At 40.7% G+C, this 18,970-nt stretch overlaps 1 protein-coding gene across 2 annotated transcripts in view; it reads left to right on the top strand.

The window, feature by feature from the left end:
• Positions 1 to 13,650, top strand: part of LOC136869551 (uncharacterized) — a 29,812-nt gene extending 16,162 nt beyond the window's left edge. Inside the window, exons 3-5 of one of the 2 annotated variants that reach the window (XM_068227121.1) lie at positions 8,473 to 8,622; positions 12,605 to 12,691; positions 12,745 to 13,650. In XM_068227121.1, coding sequence (XP_068083222.1) covers positions 8,473 to 8,622; positions 12,605 to 12,688 — 234 coding nt within the window. In that variant the 3' untranslated portion in view covers positions 12,689 to 12,691; positions 12,745 to 13,650. Of the gene's footprint in view, positions 1 to 8,472; positions 8,623 to 12,604 lie in introns of both variants that reach the window. The other variant, XM_067144859.2, reaches the window with a different exon arrangement.
• Positions 13,651 to 18,970: the final 5,320 nt, after the last annotated feature.

Raw genomic sequence — 18,970 nt, 5'->3', positions numbered from 1 at the left:
TCTGATTGGCCAGTTTTGTTCTGTACTGAACATCTCTGTGGTACTACACATGCTGAAAGTCCATATCAAGTATCGTGCGGTCGTGGAAGTTTCAGTTATATCGTTACCTGTTGTCGTTCAAATAGCTTCAGTGATCCCATCTCAGCAGCAAACGTACAGCTTTATCATAACTTTTCCACTTGCTGCAAAAAAAAAAAAAAAAAAAAGTTCAACTCACCTGAAAACAGAATGCTCTTATTTTCTCTGTATGAATGATGCTATGCTGTTGTGTAATAGTCTAAACTGCTGCAGACCGACCGAAAGCTCGTTTTGTCCCTTAGAATATAAGAGAATGATCAGGTTCTTTGAAATGTGCGTAAATAGCCCACAATTGAACTGATCTGTATAGTTAAGGCAAGGTCGAACGTTTGTGTCCCTAGACAAGAGCTTCTCAAACTTCTTCTCACTCATGACAAAAAGTTCAATGTACTGGTATGAAAAAAGAATTCTAAATGACAAGTTTGAAAAATTCAGTCAAGCAACTCAATATTGAAAATATCCTAGGGATATGAGCTACGAATTTTAGTTAGATAAAGTATAATAAAGAGAAAATATGTTTTATTTATTCCTAAACATTATAATCTTTTTCTTATTCATCGTTATCGTGTTGATTACTGTATATTGGCAGTTTGTCTTTTTTACCACTACGAGTGAGTCAATGCAGAGTTTAAATTAAGCAACTACATTCGATGTGGACATTTTTCAAAAAAATCAAAAAACTTCTGAGGAACACATTACAGAAAATGTATGTAAATGAGTTAATCTGGCCAGGATTTGAATTTTTAAAAACGAGTAAAGAAACAAGCGATTTTAAGCTGTTTCTCCCGAACTGCATGTAGGCCGGAAGTGATTTTCGAATTTTTTTTAGTTTGATAGAGCTATCGAAGACTCACAATTTGAAATCATTTTGGGCCCTTTAGCCCTTCAACTTTCGGTACAATTGAGGAAATTGCTTAACTTTACGTTTTTCGTAGTATGGAGTCCCCTATTTTATCTGCTAAGAAACGTTCTCAGCATTACAATATCAGTATTCACCTAATTTTTAAGGCAGTTTTAATTGAGTGAAAACCGTTAAATACACGTCACAAGAAGATAAGGTTATTAAATGAAATAAAAAAATTATAACACATCACAATAAATTTATGAGTGTATGTGTGCATTAAGTATTATGCAATAATAATAATAATACAGCATTTGTATAGAAGTTTCACAGAGCAATGTATGCTAACCTCAATATCAAAATAATAACTAAGAATGAATGATTTTTAATATTAAATTGAGAATTCAGAGATTATGAAATGAAAAATGGAAACCTGCAACCTGTTTTCCAGTCGTTGACCGGGTCAGGGATGGAATGAATGAAGCAGATACAGGCTATTAGTACGATGGGGTCGCCACTCCCAAAGTGATTTATTTATGACTGATAAATGCTATGAAATGAGAATGGAGAGTGTTGCTGGAATGAAAGATGACAGGGAAAACCGGAGTACCCGGAGAAAAACCTGTCCCGCCTCCGCTTTGTCCAGCACAAATCTCACATGGAGTGACCGGGATTTGAACCACGGTATCCAGCGGTGAGAGGCCGACGCACTGCCATCTGAGCCACGGAGGCTCAAAGAGAGATTATGAATCAACAAAATTTAAATGGGATGGTTGAGCCTACACGGCGTGACAGTTTTCCGACGTGTGATACCCCAAGTGAAACTTTCAAGGGAGGTATAGCTCCAAATTTAGTTTACTTTGGTACCGTACTTTCTATTTTTTTTTGGTACACTATGTATGAAAAACATATTTTACATATACGTTCTTGAAAAACGGATCGTAAACTGGATGGCACTTTCTTCGTATTTCTTTCCATATTTTAATTCAGAAGGACGCCAAAACGATGATGTTAGACGCAGTTTCTCACGATTTAAAGATAAGAGGTATAGAACTAAATGAGGCTACGGAACTAGTTACAAATAGAGGATTGTGGTGGCGATTAGTACATTCAAAGGGGCTTGCAGACTGAACGCTGAATGGCATAGCAGTTTACACTGAGTGGCCAAAAGTCATGGGAAGACACTGGATGTGATGTTAATAACGAGCTGCTCCTCTGCGAGCCCTCAAAACGGCAGCAATTCGGCGAGGCATCGACTCTACAAGGTGTTGGAATCGTTCTGGAGGAATCTGGACACACGCATCTTGCACTGCTACCCACAATTGGTCTTGTGTATGCAGTTGGTGTGGGGTTCATGGAGTGTACATCAGCATCAACAGCATCCCATAAATGCTCGATTGGATTATAATAGGAGGATCTGGAATGCCAATCCATGGTTGTAACTTCACTGGAGTGTCCCTTCAACTACCTGCGTGCCTCCACAGAGCGGTGACATGGTGCATTGTCCTGTTGAAACATGGCTTCTCCATCAGGGAACTCTAGCGCCAGAAAGGGATGCAGATGTTCTGAAAGAATGTCCACATAATGTGTACCTGTCAGCGCTCCCTGCAGCCGAACAGTGGGGCCTAACTGCGACCATGAGAACGCCACCCAGACCAGAACTAAGCCACCTCCCGCGTGGATACAACCTTTTTGACACGCAGAATAGCTTCATAGGGCATTCGCCACACTCTCGCGCGCCCATTGGTTCGATACAACTGGAACTGGGATTCGTCGGACCATACCACATGCCTCAACTGTTCTATGGTCCACTGTCGATGTTCGCGGGCCCATGCACGTCGTTAAACTCTGTGTCGATGTGTCAGCAAAGGGACACGAGTTGACCATCGGGTCGTGATATCTAAGCGGTGCAGTTGCCTCCTTACAGTCCTTGACTCCCAACAATCAACTGGGCGGTGATCTGACTCACATTAGCCCGTCGAGCGCCCAGTATGGTTCTGCGGAGGTGACATGATGTCCGTTCGTTAATCACCTGTGGTCTTCCTGTGCGGCGGTTTACGCGGGTGGTAACATTATATCTGCGATATTCAAGATACACCCTCGATACTGATGACCCCGGAAACCCAAATTCGCGTGTAATCTCCGCAATGCTATGACCCATGCGCCGTGCGACGATGATCATCCCACGTCAAAGTCGCTTAACTTGTGACGTGTTGTCATCTTCACGACACTGGTGTCTGTGACAGACATCTCAGCTACGCCGCAGCTTGCTGCAACGCTCAACGGTCATACAAGGCACATTTTCTAATAGACCACCGCTTCCCATAACTTTTGGCTACTTCATGCATAATGAAGATATATGCACGTATGTATTTTAGTGTTTCTCTGGAAGGCTGTTCGCGTACCCTACAAACTCTCGGCTTGAGAACTACTGCTCCAGAGGAATACGCTTGAATATCAACGATTTCCTTGGTCACAATATTATGACACTCTGTATGACCAAATTAAGGTTTAAACAACTTTAGTAGTTTTGCTTGAACGCATAGGCTTTCCTTTGAGTTATGTCGAGCCGGTTGGAGGGGTTGCCTGTTAGAGCTTTGGTATTGCTGACCTCGTAGATATATCCTATCCAACAAAGACGAAGTGGAGAGGAAAATAACTTTTGCTTTAAGTTATTTTGACCTTCATAATTAGCATTTGCATTTTTTTACAATGTTATCAACAAGCAAGTTATTTATCTTTTTTTCTCCTTCACACACCCAATGTGACCTGTATTGTTGTTTGTCAAAATACTTTGACTCGTAGTTGGATGCTTCAGTAACAGTACGAAGTGAATGTGGAGGTAATGAAATGAAATGAAATGAAATGAAATGAAATGGTGTATGGCTTTTAGTGCCGGGAGTGTCCGAGAACATGATCGGCTCTCTAGGTGCAGGTCTTTTGATTTGACTCCCGTAGGCGACCTGCGCGTAGCGATGAGGATGAAGTTATGAATACGACACATACACCCAACCCCCGTTCCAGTGAAATTAACCAATGATGGTTAAAATTCCCGACCCTCCCGGGAATCGAACCCGGGACCCGTGTGACCAAAAGCCAGCACGCTAACCATTTAGCCAATGGAGCCGGACAATGTGATGGTAAGAGTAACAACACACTCTCACTGCACTTCACTGAACTGTCCTCTTGACTCGACTCTTCATTAATCCTTACCACGTTTCCTCCCTCCTCTTGGATGGCCTTCTACCTGCCATTTTGCCGCGTTGTTAGGTCCTTTTCCTGTTTGAGCTCCTCATCCGTGACTTTCAATTTTGCCACAGACCAGATACGCCACCAAATACCATTAGATACCACCAGCTTTTGATCCTTTATATATGCCCTAAGACCCTGGTGCCTAGCCCTCCCTAGATGCTTCTTCAGAATTTTCAGGTTTTCGTTCTCTTCTCTTCCCAAGTCCCTCTTGACCCAAATTTTTTCACCATGCAATTTCCTTGCATTCCTTAACACTATTTCCGCCATCAGAGTTGATATTAATTTCACTTTAATTGGTCTCTCTCCGTTCACTTTTCCTACTCTTTCAACATTGTCAATGTCCGCTTCGCTGAAATTGATTTTCATTTTATTTTGGACGACGTCCACCATTTTATATATAATGTTCACTTTTTTCTCACTCCTTTCTTCCTGCAACCCATCTAGGAATATATAATTCTTTATCCTTTCTTGGCTAATGTTGTCCATGTCCTTCTTCAAAAATACCACCTCCTTTTCCAGGTTTTTCTCCTTTAATAATCCAGTTGCAATCTCATTACTTTCTACCTATTTTACCGTGTCTCACCATTGTCCTTGGAACCGTGCGTTCATATTTTCGAATCCCTTAGCTCGGTCCTTTCTCATTTCCTTTACCTGCTCGACTCCAGCGTTTTCTTTAACAGCTGCTCCTATCAATTCCTTAAACTTCTCCCAGTTCATGTTTGGGCCGGGGTTCAACTCCACACCCCCTATAACCAGTAGCATGGTTATCACCGCCGCTACCATTAGCACCTCGTCCAACTTCCCCTGCACTCCCTTGCTCGCTGGCCGCTCCGCCGTCTTTTTCAGCCTTCGCTGCCAGCTCCCAATCACTGCCCGGTATTGCTCAATGCGCACCATGTCTCTCCGCACTCACCACTCAACACGTCCACACTGGTTGGTTGCTTGCTCAAGTTGAACTGTGGAGTAAGCCTGACAGTTCACGTCTTTTGTGGAAGGACCAAATTTTTCTGAAAATCTCCTTGTCATCGATTGCCCTGTCATGAGATGGCAGAATGAGAATTTTACTTACAGTGTATAGATATTTTATATTTTATTTTATTTTATTTTATTTTATTTTATTTTATTTTATTTTATTTTATTTTATTTTATTTTATTTTAACTGTGCCAGGCGGAGTGGTTTAGGCGGAAGAGCACTAACCTTTTGAGACCATGTTGGTGGTTTCGATCGTATCTCAAAGTGCTTAAATGCGCCGCAATCATGTTGGAAGATTTACTATAGTCGTCTGACGAGAAGTCGCGTGCATGCTGAGTAAGGTGTGTGGAGGGTAAGCTTGGCTGCTGTGAATACGCCAATATCAAGTCTCAAGGCCTGACAACAAACATCTCCGACCGCGGTGATTCTTGTGAACGAAAGTGCTGTTGTGAAGTTTCAAACTGGTAATGCAAATTGCGCTTTAGTTACACATTTACTGTAAGTACTGCACAATGAACAGTTTAATAACGAACACGCATCTCTTTCAGAGAGCTCACATTGTTTATCACGACTAATGTTTGTAGCTTAGTGTAATATCTGTTTACTCATGCCGTACCTACAAGCTGCCACGACTTCTCGTGAGACGCAGATAGTACTGACACGCGAAAACCCGAGTGTGTTTGGCTGCGTGGCTCGGGCCAAGTAGCTGATAGCTTGTATTTGAGAAACAGTTAGTTCGGATCGGATTATCGGCAACCCTGAAAATAAGTTTCCGTGGTTTCCCATTTTCATAATAGGAAACAGCTGGGTTTGCGCCTTAATTACGGTCACGGTCACTTCTTTCCTAATTCTAGCCCTGTTCCATCCTATCGTCGCCACAAAAATAACCCAATGAGTTGGTGCGACGTTAAACCACTAGCAAAAAAGCCGTGTGAAAGAAGAACTGCGGGACAAAGTTCCGTCTCTCTGATGTCTCCTAAGACCATAAAATGTATTATCCAGTAATCGGGAGATAGTGGGTTCGAGCCCCACTGTCGGCAGCCCTGAAAATAGTTTTCCGTGGTTTCCTATTTTCACACCAGGCAAATGCCGGGGCTGTACCTTAATTAAGGCCACGGCCGCTTCCTTCCACTTCCTAGGCCTTTCCTATCCCATCGTCGCCATAAGACCTATCTGTGTCGGTGCGACGTAAAGCAAATAGCAAAAAAAAGTATTATTATTATTATTATTATTATTATTATTATTATTATTATTATTATTATTATTTGACCTCTTCAACATCCATAAAAACGTTGCCATCGGTATATAATACTACGGATACTGTTCCCATATCAGTTATAATTATATTTCAGTTATTTTTTCATGATAAAATGTATTCTGTAGTAAGGTGAAAGATAGAATATGTCTATATTCAAGACGGAAAAAAATGTGTCTCAAATAAATAGTTGTAAGAGCGAAGTAGAGAAACGTTATCTGTGAGCACAGCCGGTATTAAATATATATATTTCTGGTGCATTTCACGTAGTCAGTCATTCTGAAATTAAAATAAATACAGTACAGTGGAAGTCCGATTAAACGCGAACCGATTCACAGCGGATTCGGATGGACGCGTTACAAAGTATGTCTCCGAGGGAAAAAATCATCAGTAAAATGATGATTTTTATGTATTGACGAGAGGGATTCTGCATTCCAATCTGTAACTGTTCCCGACTCCGCGCTAAACAGACTTCAAGGGATGACTGGATGGGGGATTTAGAAACTGCGTACCTGTATATTCACAGATATTGTGGGACGTGAACAATTGGCCAAGCTTTTGTGTACACAGGGGAAAGTTAAGATGACCTTCCGCCACACCCACCCCCTACCAACAAAACAAAGCAGCTCGATTTCTTCTGGGTGGGAATACTTGGGAGAAAGGAGACGAGCCAAGTATTTGGGCGAGCTGCTCGACTGTTCCGAGCTGTCAGTGGAGAGAGGTGTCCGGCTCCATGGCTAAATGGTTAGCGTGCTGGCCTTTGGTCACAGGGGTCCCGGGTTACATTCCCAGCAGGGTCGGGAATTTTAATCAACATTGGTTAAGTTCGCTGGCATGGGGGCTGGGCGCATGTGTCGTCTCCATCATCATTTCATCCTCATCACGACTCGCAGGTCGCCTACGGGTGTCAAATCAAAAGACCTGCACCTGGCGAGCCGAACATGTCCTCGGACACTCCCGGCACTAAAAGCCATACGCCATTTTATTTCAGTGGAGAGATGGCGTTGGGTGGTGTCATTAAAAGTAGGAAAGATCACAATATGAAGACAAAGTTGTAATTTAAGAGGACAAATTGGGACAAATATTCGTTTATAGGAAGGGGAGTTAGAGATTGGAATAACTTACCAAGGAAGATGTTCAATAGATTTCCAATTTCTTTGCAATCATCTAAGAAAAGGCTAGGAAAACAACAGACAGGGAATATGCCACCTGAGCGACTGCCCTAAATGCAGATCAGTAGTGATTGATTGAGTGATTGAACTTAAACTGTTTGCCTTACAAAACAAGTGGTCATGTTAGTTCCTAGCTTTTATCAGATGATATTTTAGTTATGTCTGGAGTTCGGTGCAGGTGCTGTGATGTCACAAAAAAGAAAAGCATACTCTTTGAACGATAAATTTAACATAATCGATCGTGTGAAGAATGGAATGTATAGTGTATTTCATAAAATTCTGTTCTCTTGCAGCCTACTATTTTTCCCCAATCTTTCGTCGCCCTATAGGTAATTTTCCACTTACCGCGGTTAAGCTATATAACGCAGGGTAATGCATGTTCCACAGCAACCACGTTGTACTGAAGTACTTTGGGAAGAGTAATCAATATTAACCCTTAGTCAAGTTATCTCCATACAGGCTACGATGGCTCCTTGGAGGGGTAGAAGGTAAAGGCTTCCATTATCCGTAACCTCGGCGCTTGGTAGTGTGGAGTGGTTAGCTCTACGCCCGGCCGCCTTTCCTTCCAGGAATTAACCTGGTACTCATTTTTGGTGTAGGCTGACTGAACGTCAGGGCCATATGCACCTCTGGAAGTGGAAATCTCGTTTTTTTTAAATCGACTTTCTGACGGAGAATCAAACCTACGTCCTTCCGGATGAACCGATCACACCTTTACCGCCTCGGCCAGGCAGCCCCTAATATTAACCCCTACGGTTTATAATATTAAACGTATACTAAAATAATAGAAGTGCTCTTCGTATTTGAATGTCTTGTATCTGACATAAAATCAAATATTTGTGTTCTCCTCAGAACAGAATTCTGCTGTCTGGACATAACACCTCTTTCTCTCCCCCTCTAGTTGCTGACAGTTGTGAATGGCTCTATGGACTGGCAGAAGGCTAGTGATGGGGATATTCCTGCGAGAGCGTTTCCAGTCGGGTGGACGAAAATGGGAGAAGATGTATACGTTGGCAGGGTTCCGCATCAAGGAACTGTCACTCCTGGAAAGGTAAGGGTTTAGCATCCGCTCATTGTAATTGAATCGGTTATTTGAGAAACCACACATGTCCATTTTAGGGTAAAATAGGTTTAATGCATCTATGCTAAAATTATATGTATTCCCATCTTTCAGAGAGAAAGCAGACATGTCCGCCTCATTATAAGGGTTTTACTAGGATCTTGAACATTTTCTCCTGGCCTACTGTTTATAGGCAGGACATATCTGATGAACTCGAATAACAGGCATGAAAAGACATTCTCTCGACGTCATTGTTAACAGAGAGGATGTCCCTGAGTAACTGTAGAAAGTGTTGTTAAGACGGACAATGTTGGAAAATGTCCTAATTTTGACTGTTATGTTGTTGTATGAAGGGACATTTAAAGATGAAACTTAATTACATCATTAAAGGGTGGTACGTAGTGTGCTTAAATGTTGGCAAGCATTATATATAACCTCATTTTGTTATGCTTTTAGCTGTCAAGAATTTCTTTATTTGAGAAATCACACATGTCCAGTAGCTTTTAGTCCCCATATCGCTCTTTTTTCAGAAATGATCATAATTATTACAAAAGATCTGATAAATAATTGCTATAAAACCAGACACAAATTCCAAATATTAGAAACTGCAGGCAGTTTTTTCCACTTTTCTCAAAACTAGTAGTAGTGGACATGTGTGCTTTCTTAAATAACCGATTCAATTGGGAAGTAGACTAAGGTTTTATCCTCTCAAACATTCAGGGCAAAAACATGCATGGCATGAGTCTGACTGTTTTCGCTTATAAGGGAGAGTTACGAAGTTGTCGGCGAGATTCTCGACGAAACCCACAACATAGTTCGGTGACGGGTTTAAAGCAACACGTACGCTATGTCCAAAATATGTTCCACAACCGATACATTTGCAAAGCGGGACCTACAGTTTGTGCGGCTCACAGCTAGGGTTGCCAGGTTTTAGAAATGTCAATAAGGGACAGGTCATGTCGACACGACATTTACTCAAGAAAATACTGATATAATTTACTGTAATATAATTACATAGTAGGTACTAACTTTATTACAGTATTTTGTTGTTTCATTTTCTACATAAAAGTTTAAAACCCATATTTTTCTTCACTTTTAGCCTTTTATCAATAATGCTGAATCTCCCTTGATCAAGGCATGAAATTTCTGACAACTGTGATAAAATTTAAGTGAGACTTGAATAATTTTTTATGTTATCAAAGTTGCTGAACATCTATTTCTTTCATCATTCCATTTCTATTTTAGAACTGAAAAATCTCCTTCAATATATGCATTTGAACCAGGTATACTTATAACATGAGATACCAGCATAATATATTTGGAAAAGCATCTAAATTAAATTAACATTAGAGAAATAACTCACCCATTTTGAGTTCACATTACAATTCGGATCACTGTCAATATCAGCACAGTTATATCTCGCTCCAACATTCTTCATAAAAAGCTATCCAGATTAAAAGATGGACAAATTTCAGGCAATTTTGAAGTATAAATCATTTCTTCAAAGCCGGGCTGAGTGGCTCAGACGGTTAAGGCGCTGGCCTTCTAACCCCAACTTGGCAGGTTCGATCCTGGCTCAGTCCGGTGGTATTTGAAGGTGCTCAAATACGACAGCCTCGTGTCGGTAGATTTACTGGCACGTAAAAGAACTCCTGCGGGACTAAATTCCGGCACCTCGGCGTCTCCGAAGACCGTAAAAGTAGTTAGTGAGACGTAAAGCAAATAACATTATTATTATTATCATTTCATCAAATTAAAAAAAAAAATGTTACATGATTCAAATGTAAAGCCTCTAGCTTCTTTAAAATATTGACATCAGCTGTAAATAGATAATTTTAACCATGGCAAAAGTCAGTTGTTTAAATATGGGGAAATAAGGACGTCCCGTATGCTGTTAAAACGGGACAGTACTTCAGACCTTCAAACACTCTACTCACAGCAGAGTCACCCTCTAGGAACACTGTAGCACCTATTGTGTTATAGTCTTTGATAGTCACTGTGTCGACCTGATATTTGCATTTTCTTCCAATATGTTGTTGCAAAGTCGCATATAATTCCCGTCCAGTTCACCTGTCAGTATATGTCGGAGCCGTTTCGTCAGCTTCGTAGGTCTCTGTTGCTTCGTTTACCACTAGTATTACATCAGTATGTGGGTTACATATAATGTTTCTACAAAAACAACTAACGTATCAGAATGGAAATTAACTCGAACAAAAAACAAAAACAGAACAGACGAAACGGAAACAAAGACAATACACTTTCAAGACAAAAGCGCAGTCGCTCCTTTAAAGAGTTGCTAATTAACGTACGTCAGTGTAACACACTGTCATGTGAACAGTAATAAAATAAACCTTTAAAATCTACCGACACGAGGCTGACGTATTTGAGCACCTTCAAATGCCACCGGCCTGAGCCAGGATCGAACCTGCCAAGTTGGGGTCAGAAGGCCAGTGCTCAACGTCCGAGCCACTCAGCCCGACGTAAAAGTAGTTAGTGGGACGTAAAGGAAATATTACTATTACTATATATAGTATTTCACATTTGTCATAAATATAACGAGTTGACTCGGGAACTCAGATTATAAAGGGATAAATATACTCGTGATTGAATAAGACAGAGTGATAGGAAGATCCGCGACCTGATATCAGTTTGACAAGACCACAGGAGGGTCACTGGAGTAACGGTGTCTGACCAGAGAGTAAGGAACAGGTTAAAATAAGTGCCCTAACGACCCAGACGTTCTGTTCGAGGGCCCCGTTTAACGTAGCAGCATCACGCAGCTCGCCTTCTGTTTGCCCGTACCCACGTCAACGGGCAACTTCCCCAATGGAGACCTGTGTTTCTCACAGACAAGTCCAGATTTCCCCTGACACAGCGTGATGGACGTCAACGTGTATGGAGACGCCGTGGTGAGCAGTACATGCCAAATGTTGTCCAGGAAGGTGACCGATTCGGACAAGGTTCTGTGATGGTGTGGAGTGGCATCAGTATAGATGGCCGTACAGATCTTGTCGTCGTCCGTGGTAATCTTACCGCTGCGGGGTACATGGAGCAGATACTGCTTCAGCATGTGTTGGTTGCTGCATACGATGTTGGTCCTGAATTCGTACTCATGCACGACAATGCCAGGGCTCATGTAGCGCGCATCACCAGAGCTGTCTTGCGAGAACTGGGCATTCAAGAGATGGAATCTCCAGCAGTGAGTCCCGACCTTAGTCCCATCGAGCATGTGTGGGATAGGCTTGACAGAATTATTCGTGGGCGTCCTGTTTCACCACAGACTCTCCAAGACCTCGAACAGGCTCTCATTGAAGAATGAGACCTGATATCCACCGTGGAGGACTTATCACTTTGTTCTCGCCCCTATTTGGACATTTCCGTTTGTATTCTGAGAATGAACGCGAATCCATCGGATGTTCTTTTGTATACTTCAACGGTAAAGAATAAAGGTTTAGTTGGTAATATACCTGGGTGTGAAGTATTGTTTTGTGGAGCATGGCATACGTTCAAAAACATGTTCTCCTAATTGTTTGAACTGTGTAATTAGTGGAAATTCCTTTACTTGCTTTTTAATTCCTAAGCCAACAGTCATTCAGATTTGATCAGCTTTGTGTTTTCTTGTCTTCAAGACTTCGAAAACGTTTCAGTAAAATAGTTTTAATTCCAAATATGTACCTGGTATGTATATAGTCGCTCAAGAAAAGATTGAACGTATGATTCTGTCTGTTCCTCGCATTTAATATTTCATCAAACTTAATTTGTATCAAAATATAATTCACAAACCCTGTGGATACACGCAACATACGTATAAGTTCATTGTTGTTTTCGAGAAAAATGTACCTGCGATGAATCTAAACAATACCATGCGCTCATACTTTTTAATAAGCAACTGTACATTTACTCCAACTTTCCAACATTTTCCTGATTGTATCATGGATGACGTTTTGTTTTAATTATTCGTTTTCTCTTTCAGATTGTCCCGAGCGAAGGAACGTGCAACATTTCATTTGGTGGTGTCGAGCTGCGCTTTACTGAATATGAAGTCTTGGTCCTTTAATGATTCCTCTGTATGGCAGAGCCACATCTCTTCGCAAGACGAGTTGATCATTTTGAAAGGAATGGTGAACAAAATTAGCTGCCACTGGCTAATTCTTGCACATTGTACACATTTGTCTTATGTGCGAAGTGAAGCCAGCCACTGAAGAACAGCATAAGTTAACTTCGTAATTTTTCAATAACTCTAGAAAGCATATATAGGTCCGTTGGACTCACTCAGTTCTCTTGAACGTTATGATATTCTTAGTAATGATTCGTCGGTACTGGGGTTCTAGAATTTCTCGTGTTCTATAAATTCAAGTGAACATCCCTTGAGGATTTCATTAACAGTGTACGTATAATTATTATCGATTTGTTGGAGGAAAGATTTTAAGACACAAAAGAAAACTTGATCTGTTGGTCCCACTTCATTTCCTGTGAAGAAGTATCTTTCCCGTATCGTACTAACATTGAGTGCAAAACAAAACAGTGTCGAACGCAAGATAAATGCTCCTCTCATGATTCTACCTACTCAAGAAGTGTGTGATTTAATTTGCATAAACAGACATCAACTTATCCCTATTTTTCTGTCGCTCAATAGACCATCTGTATATTCAACCAATTATATTTTTTAAATCATTGCTTACTAGCAAATTCTCTGGAACGCTCTGGAATGCCTTTCAATTGACAACACCGACGTCTGTCAAAAGTTTGCTGTCGTAAGATAGTGCATTCCCTGTGACTACACGTAGATTAGCTGTGCCACAAGAGACAGAGCTGATTTCGTTACAGTGTACAAAATGTTGCAGACCAAATTACAGCAGTGTTTAAGCGTAATATTTCCTTTATATCAAGAAACTAGGCACACCTGTTTCAAGGGACTGATAGTCGAAGTGCCTGATAACAAATGAATGCTTTTGAGAAAATAAAAAGGCAGTAATAATGTTTAAATATTTAAATATTAAATAATCCATGTCAGTATTATGTATTTGCTTTTAATGCTTCCTTTTCTAAGTCTTCGTCATTAGTTCAGATGTCTTAACTAGACCGCCAATACTTTCTGAAACAATAAGTAGCCCTCAGACCTGAAAAGGTTGACCACTGCTGCTTTTTGTCTTATTATAAATAACAATCTGAATATGGTCCCCTGCCTCACATTACATCCCCGTCCGTATCAATTCATCACAACCTCCCTTTCACAGGTACCATTTATGTGTGTGTGTGTGTGTTTTTGGCCTTGCTTGACGTAGTTAAGGCTCTATGTCTCTTCTTAGACTAAACCAAGATCATCAATTACATGAAACTAATACAACTTACAGTTAATACAAAGTAATTTTAAAAAGATGATAACTGTATTAGAAATGTGAGGGCGATAATAATAATAATAATAATAATAATAATAATAATAATAATAATAATAATAATAATTTTAACTGTAATAATAGACATAACTAATTTGAGAGTAAATAATTGTACTGGTTTTTGAATGACGAACCTGACATTAATGCCCGGGTGTGCCAACCTCGTTTACGATTTATTCGTGGTAATATAGATAGCTTACCGTGGTTACGTTGATTTTCTGTTGCATCAAGCCCGGTTTAGACATTTTTTACGTCTTACCGCGATTGAAAGTGTACTGGTCGTGAGCGAGCGGTTAAACAGCTAATCGATGCCTTTAAGACCTACGAACGCCAAGAACACATCAGGAGTAAGTTGCATATTACGTGCAACAAGTTCGTGATCCGATTTAACAGTTGACCTTAGCAAACGCATTGCTTGCTTCCAGGTGCCGGGATCTTATTGTTAAAATTGATCTGGAACCACATATCGTATATCTACAGTATCTTGAGACTGTGGCGTCTGTGTTACAATTAATAGGCGACCGGCTCGAGTTCCCTACTCGTAGAAATAATCCTGTTTCGCCAAGAAATAATCTAAGGAAGTGAGTATTTCTGTTTCAAATACACTAAAATATAATTAAAACAGCGGTATCGTTAATAGATACGTGTCGTTTGGTGACGGGCGTTTCACTACTAGTACACGCCCCACGCCGGACCGAAAAGATGGTGATGATGATGATGATGATGATGATGCTTGTTGTTTAAAAGGGCCTAACATCGAAGGTCATCGGCCCGGACCGAAAAGAAAGACGTTTACACGTCAGAATGTCATCAATAATATTTCGAACCCATTCCAACTAGATATTTTATTTCAACAATACTTCTCACGCGGTAAGTATTCTCCGTCAAAATCCTGACACAACCCCGTTCGATTTTCGATTTTGTTTAACATCGCGCTAACACATGTTAGGTCTTCGAAACGCGTGGATGAGAAGGTAGCGCCCATGAACTTAGTACATTGGCTTGGTGTGCAAATAGAAAACCACGGAAAACATCTTCAGGGCTTCCGATGGTGGGGTTCCAACCCACATCTTCCGAATGCAGGCTCACAGTTACATGACCCGAACCGCGCAGCGAACTCGCTCAGTAATCTCGGTTCGCTGGATGATGCTGCTTTCCAGTAAAAGTCCCGCGAGACAAAAAATTCAGAGTTTAATTTACGGTACGTAACTTAAGTTTATTTGTTATGAATTTACAGTGTAATTTAGTAATTGGCTTGTTCATTGCATAAGATGATTGCTGTAAATATTATATATCGACCTCGAGTGGGACAGAAAATGTTACAGCTATCAAGTAAAGGCGGTCTAAAGGGGTTATCGAAGGCAGTATCAAATTGTATAAACATTTTATAGATAATTTTTTTTGCTAGTTGCTTTATGTCGCACTGACACAGATAGGTCTTATGGCGACGATGGGACAGGAAAGGGCTAGGAGTGGGAAGGAAACGGCCGTGGCCTTAATTAAGGCACAGCCCCAGCATTCGCCTGGTGTGAAAATGGGAAACCACGGAAAACCATCTTCAGGGCTGCCGATAGTGGGGTTCGAACCTACTATCTCCCGAATACTGGATACTGGCCGCATTTAAGCGACTGCAGCTATCGAGCTCGGATTTTATACATAACGAGTCTAGTCTGAACTAATTATAATTCTGTATAATGAAAGAAAAGCGGTCTTCGTACAGCCCGTAAAGGCCCTTAGAAGGCTTTCACTATCCTTAACCTCAGCACAGTGAGATAAAGTTGTTAGCTCTATGCCCGACCGCCTTTGCCCAGTCTTCGAAACATAGTTTCCTGCGCACGTGTCACGTAGTTAGTTAAGAAATGGAGGAGAAAATTACCACAGCCGTTCGGTTTCACCATGTTTTGTAGGTACTATGTGAATCATGTGGACTGCAATGCAGTATGTAGGTATGTATGTACACGCATCGTGAGAAAATGGCTGAACAGAATTTAATGAAAATCGGTATGCAAATTCGGGGAATAAGGCACTACAGTCTAGGCTATAAATCATTTTATTCACGCTGGGTAACAAGGTAGTTTAGAGGAAGGCCTAAAATGTAATCCACCGAGCAAGTGGCCGTGCGGTTAGGTTCGCGTAGCTGTGAGCTTGCATTCGGGAGATAGTGGGTTCGAACCCCACTGTCGGCAACCCTGAAGATGGTTTTCCGTGGTTTCCCATTTTCACACTAGGCAAATGCTGGGGCTGTACCTTAATGATTGCATCATTTCCCGACATAACATACCGATTTTCTCGTGATGCGTGTACATACAGACATAGACAGAAATTACGGAAAAGTAAAAAGTGCATTTCCTTGTTACTGTGGACGCGACCGATACAGAAATACCATTCTTTTCAAATTCTGAGCAATGTACAGACAAAACTCTTTTATTTCATATATATACATATTCTTAGGCAGAGTACCGACCCATGTAATAATTCCCAAGTTGGTTTATACAACCTATGACAATAAAGTTTGGTGAATGAAGTCAGAACGGTCGATCCGGCAACACTGGCGATACACAACGCTGCACCTGCGTAGCAGCAGGTTTTGACCACCTGCTCCCAACGAAAACATTGAGAAGGCAAGGATTAGCCATGATACATGGTTTTGATTCACTGAAAATGTCAGAACTATTAAACTACGCATGCTGGATAATTATACCTATATATACATACATTGTGGCTCAAGTTACTGTCGAGGCATGTTGTGTATAAATGGTAAATAAATAAATAAATAAATAAATAAATAAATAAATAAATAAATAAATAAATCTAGTTGACAAATGTTAGAAGCAATGTATCTCTTGAAAATAATTTGAGGAACTTGAAATTTATCGAAAATAAAGGGAAATCTCTTATTCCTCGTCCTACAAAATGAATTCCAGTGACAGTAGAGGAAGCATGGCATCAAGTAAGCATGACAAAATTGGTGAAGTTACACTTTATAAGAATTGTGAAGAAAGGAATAGAATTAAGTAATTTGATAGATATATATTTATCAGATACCGTTATAGGAAGTGAATCATAACTGAGAAATAATATTAAGGAAGCGGAAATTTTCTCACCGAACTGGAGTGTTTATCGTGGAGACAGGATAAGAACAATAGAAGGGGGAGTATTCATGCTGGTGCAGGAATTTGTAAGCTACGAAAAACTTGATGATTTTGGGGTGTACAGACCTGATGCGGAATTATTTGATAAGATAATCAGCTACGTGTGGAATGGCAAAGAAAGGAACGTATTATAGCGGGTGATCTGAACCTAGCAGATATTAACTGGGAAGGTAATACAAATAACAAAAAGCACGACCAAGAAATGGCGAATAAGTTAATATGGGAAGGACAGCTGAATCAAAAAGTGATGGAACCAACTAGAGGGAAATATTTCCTAAGACGTGGTGCTAATAAAACCAGATGAGCTCTATTGAGAAACTGAATAGGTAAACGGTATGTGGTCATGAAGCTATATATGTCGTAGTTAAACTAAATGTTGATTGATTGAGGTGGATTTCCAGGTGAATCAGATAAAAGGTTTATCTCAAATAACTCATAAAACGTTAAGGTATCGAAAATCTGTTTTCACTTTCGGTAAAGTCACTTACAGTATTTTTCCAGTGTCAATATCTGCCGAGATAACGGCACTGTGCTTTTAAATAGAACACCACCATTTTCCACACCTAGCTTTAGAGATACATTTATTTTCAAAACTTGACAAGTACTTCCCCAGAAAAAGGAATGTCCTCGAATATTCTTCGTTCACCAGTCAATAACAATGAGACCAAGGTACGCGCTACGTCCAGAGTTCCTTCGCCTTCTTTTGACAGCTACCGTACGTAACCCATACTCTCTACTTTTGTCTTACCTGATTTTCCCCCCTGCGTGAACTGTAAAAGTAGTGACGTAAAACTAATAAGATTAATTATCATTGATAGGTAACGAGCGTCTTTCTTACCCATAGGCCCCGGATTCGATTCCCGGTCAGGTCAAAAAAATTAATAGGATCTGAGGGCTGGTTCGAGGTCCACTCAGCCCACGTGATAACACTGGACGGTGACATAGTGGCCACGGTCTAGAAAATCAACAATAACGGCCGAGAGGTCGTGTCGTGCTGATCACGAAGCGCCTCGTAATCTGCAGGCCTTTGGGCTGTGTAGCGGTCTCTTGGAAGGTCAAGACCTATCAGGGCCATGGGAATTGATTTTTTTAACACATATACATACATCTTCATTATAGACTGTTATGTCTTTCACCGTTCAGTCTTCAAGCCTCTGTTAATTTACTAAACAGACTCCACAATCCTGTACTTGTAATTATTTCTGTGGCCTCATTTAGTTCCATACTTTAAATCATTAGGAACCAAGACGAACCATCGTCGTCTTGATCTCCCTCTACTTATCTTACCCTCGATGACAGAGTCCATTATTCTCCTAGGTAATCTATCCTCCTCCATTTGCGCCTCACATGACCCCATCACCTAAGCCGGTTTATGCGTACATCTTCATCATTCGCGTTCATTCCTAAGTTAACCTTCATATCCTCACCCCGAGTTATCTCCTGCCATTGTTCCCACCTGTTTGTACCAGCTATCATTCTCGCTACTTTCATGTCTTACTTGTAACTTACGAATAAGGTATCCTGAGTCCAACCAGCATTCACTCCCGTAAAGCAATGTTGGTCTGAAAAACAGACTGATGTAAAAATAGTTTCGTCCGGGAGCTGACTTCTTACTTGGGCAGAATACTACTGATCGCAAATGCGAGCTCAGTGCATTGGCACTTTGAGTCAATTTTGTATACTATCATCCTAGGAGAATACACATCCTAAATACTTGAAATGATCTACCTGTTCCAGTTTTATACTCCATGCCTGATATCCCTTATTATCTTAGATTTCTTCCCTACCGAC

The sequence above is a fragment of the Anabrus simplex genome, chromosome 1 (assembly GCF_040414725.1).
Source record: "Anabrus simplex isolate iqAnaSimp1 chromosome 1, ASM4041472v1, whole genome shotgun sequence".
Classification (NCBI taxonomy): domain Eukaryota; kingdom Metazoa; phylum Arthropoda; class Insecta; order Orthoptera; family Tettigoniidae; genus Anabrus; species Anabrus simplex.
Note: the sequence above shows the minus strand (reverse complement) of the source record. Positions and strands in the feature narration are given on the sequence as shown.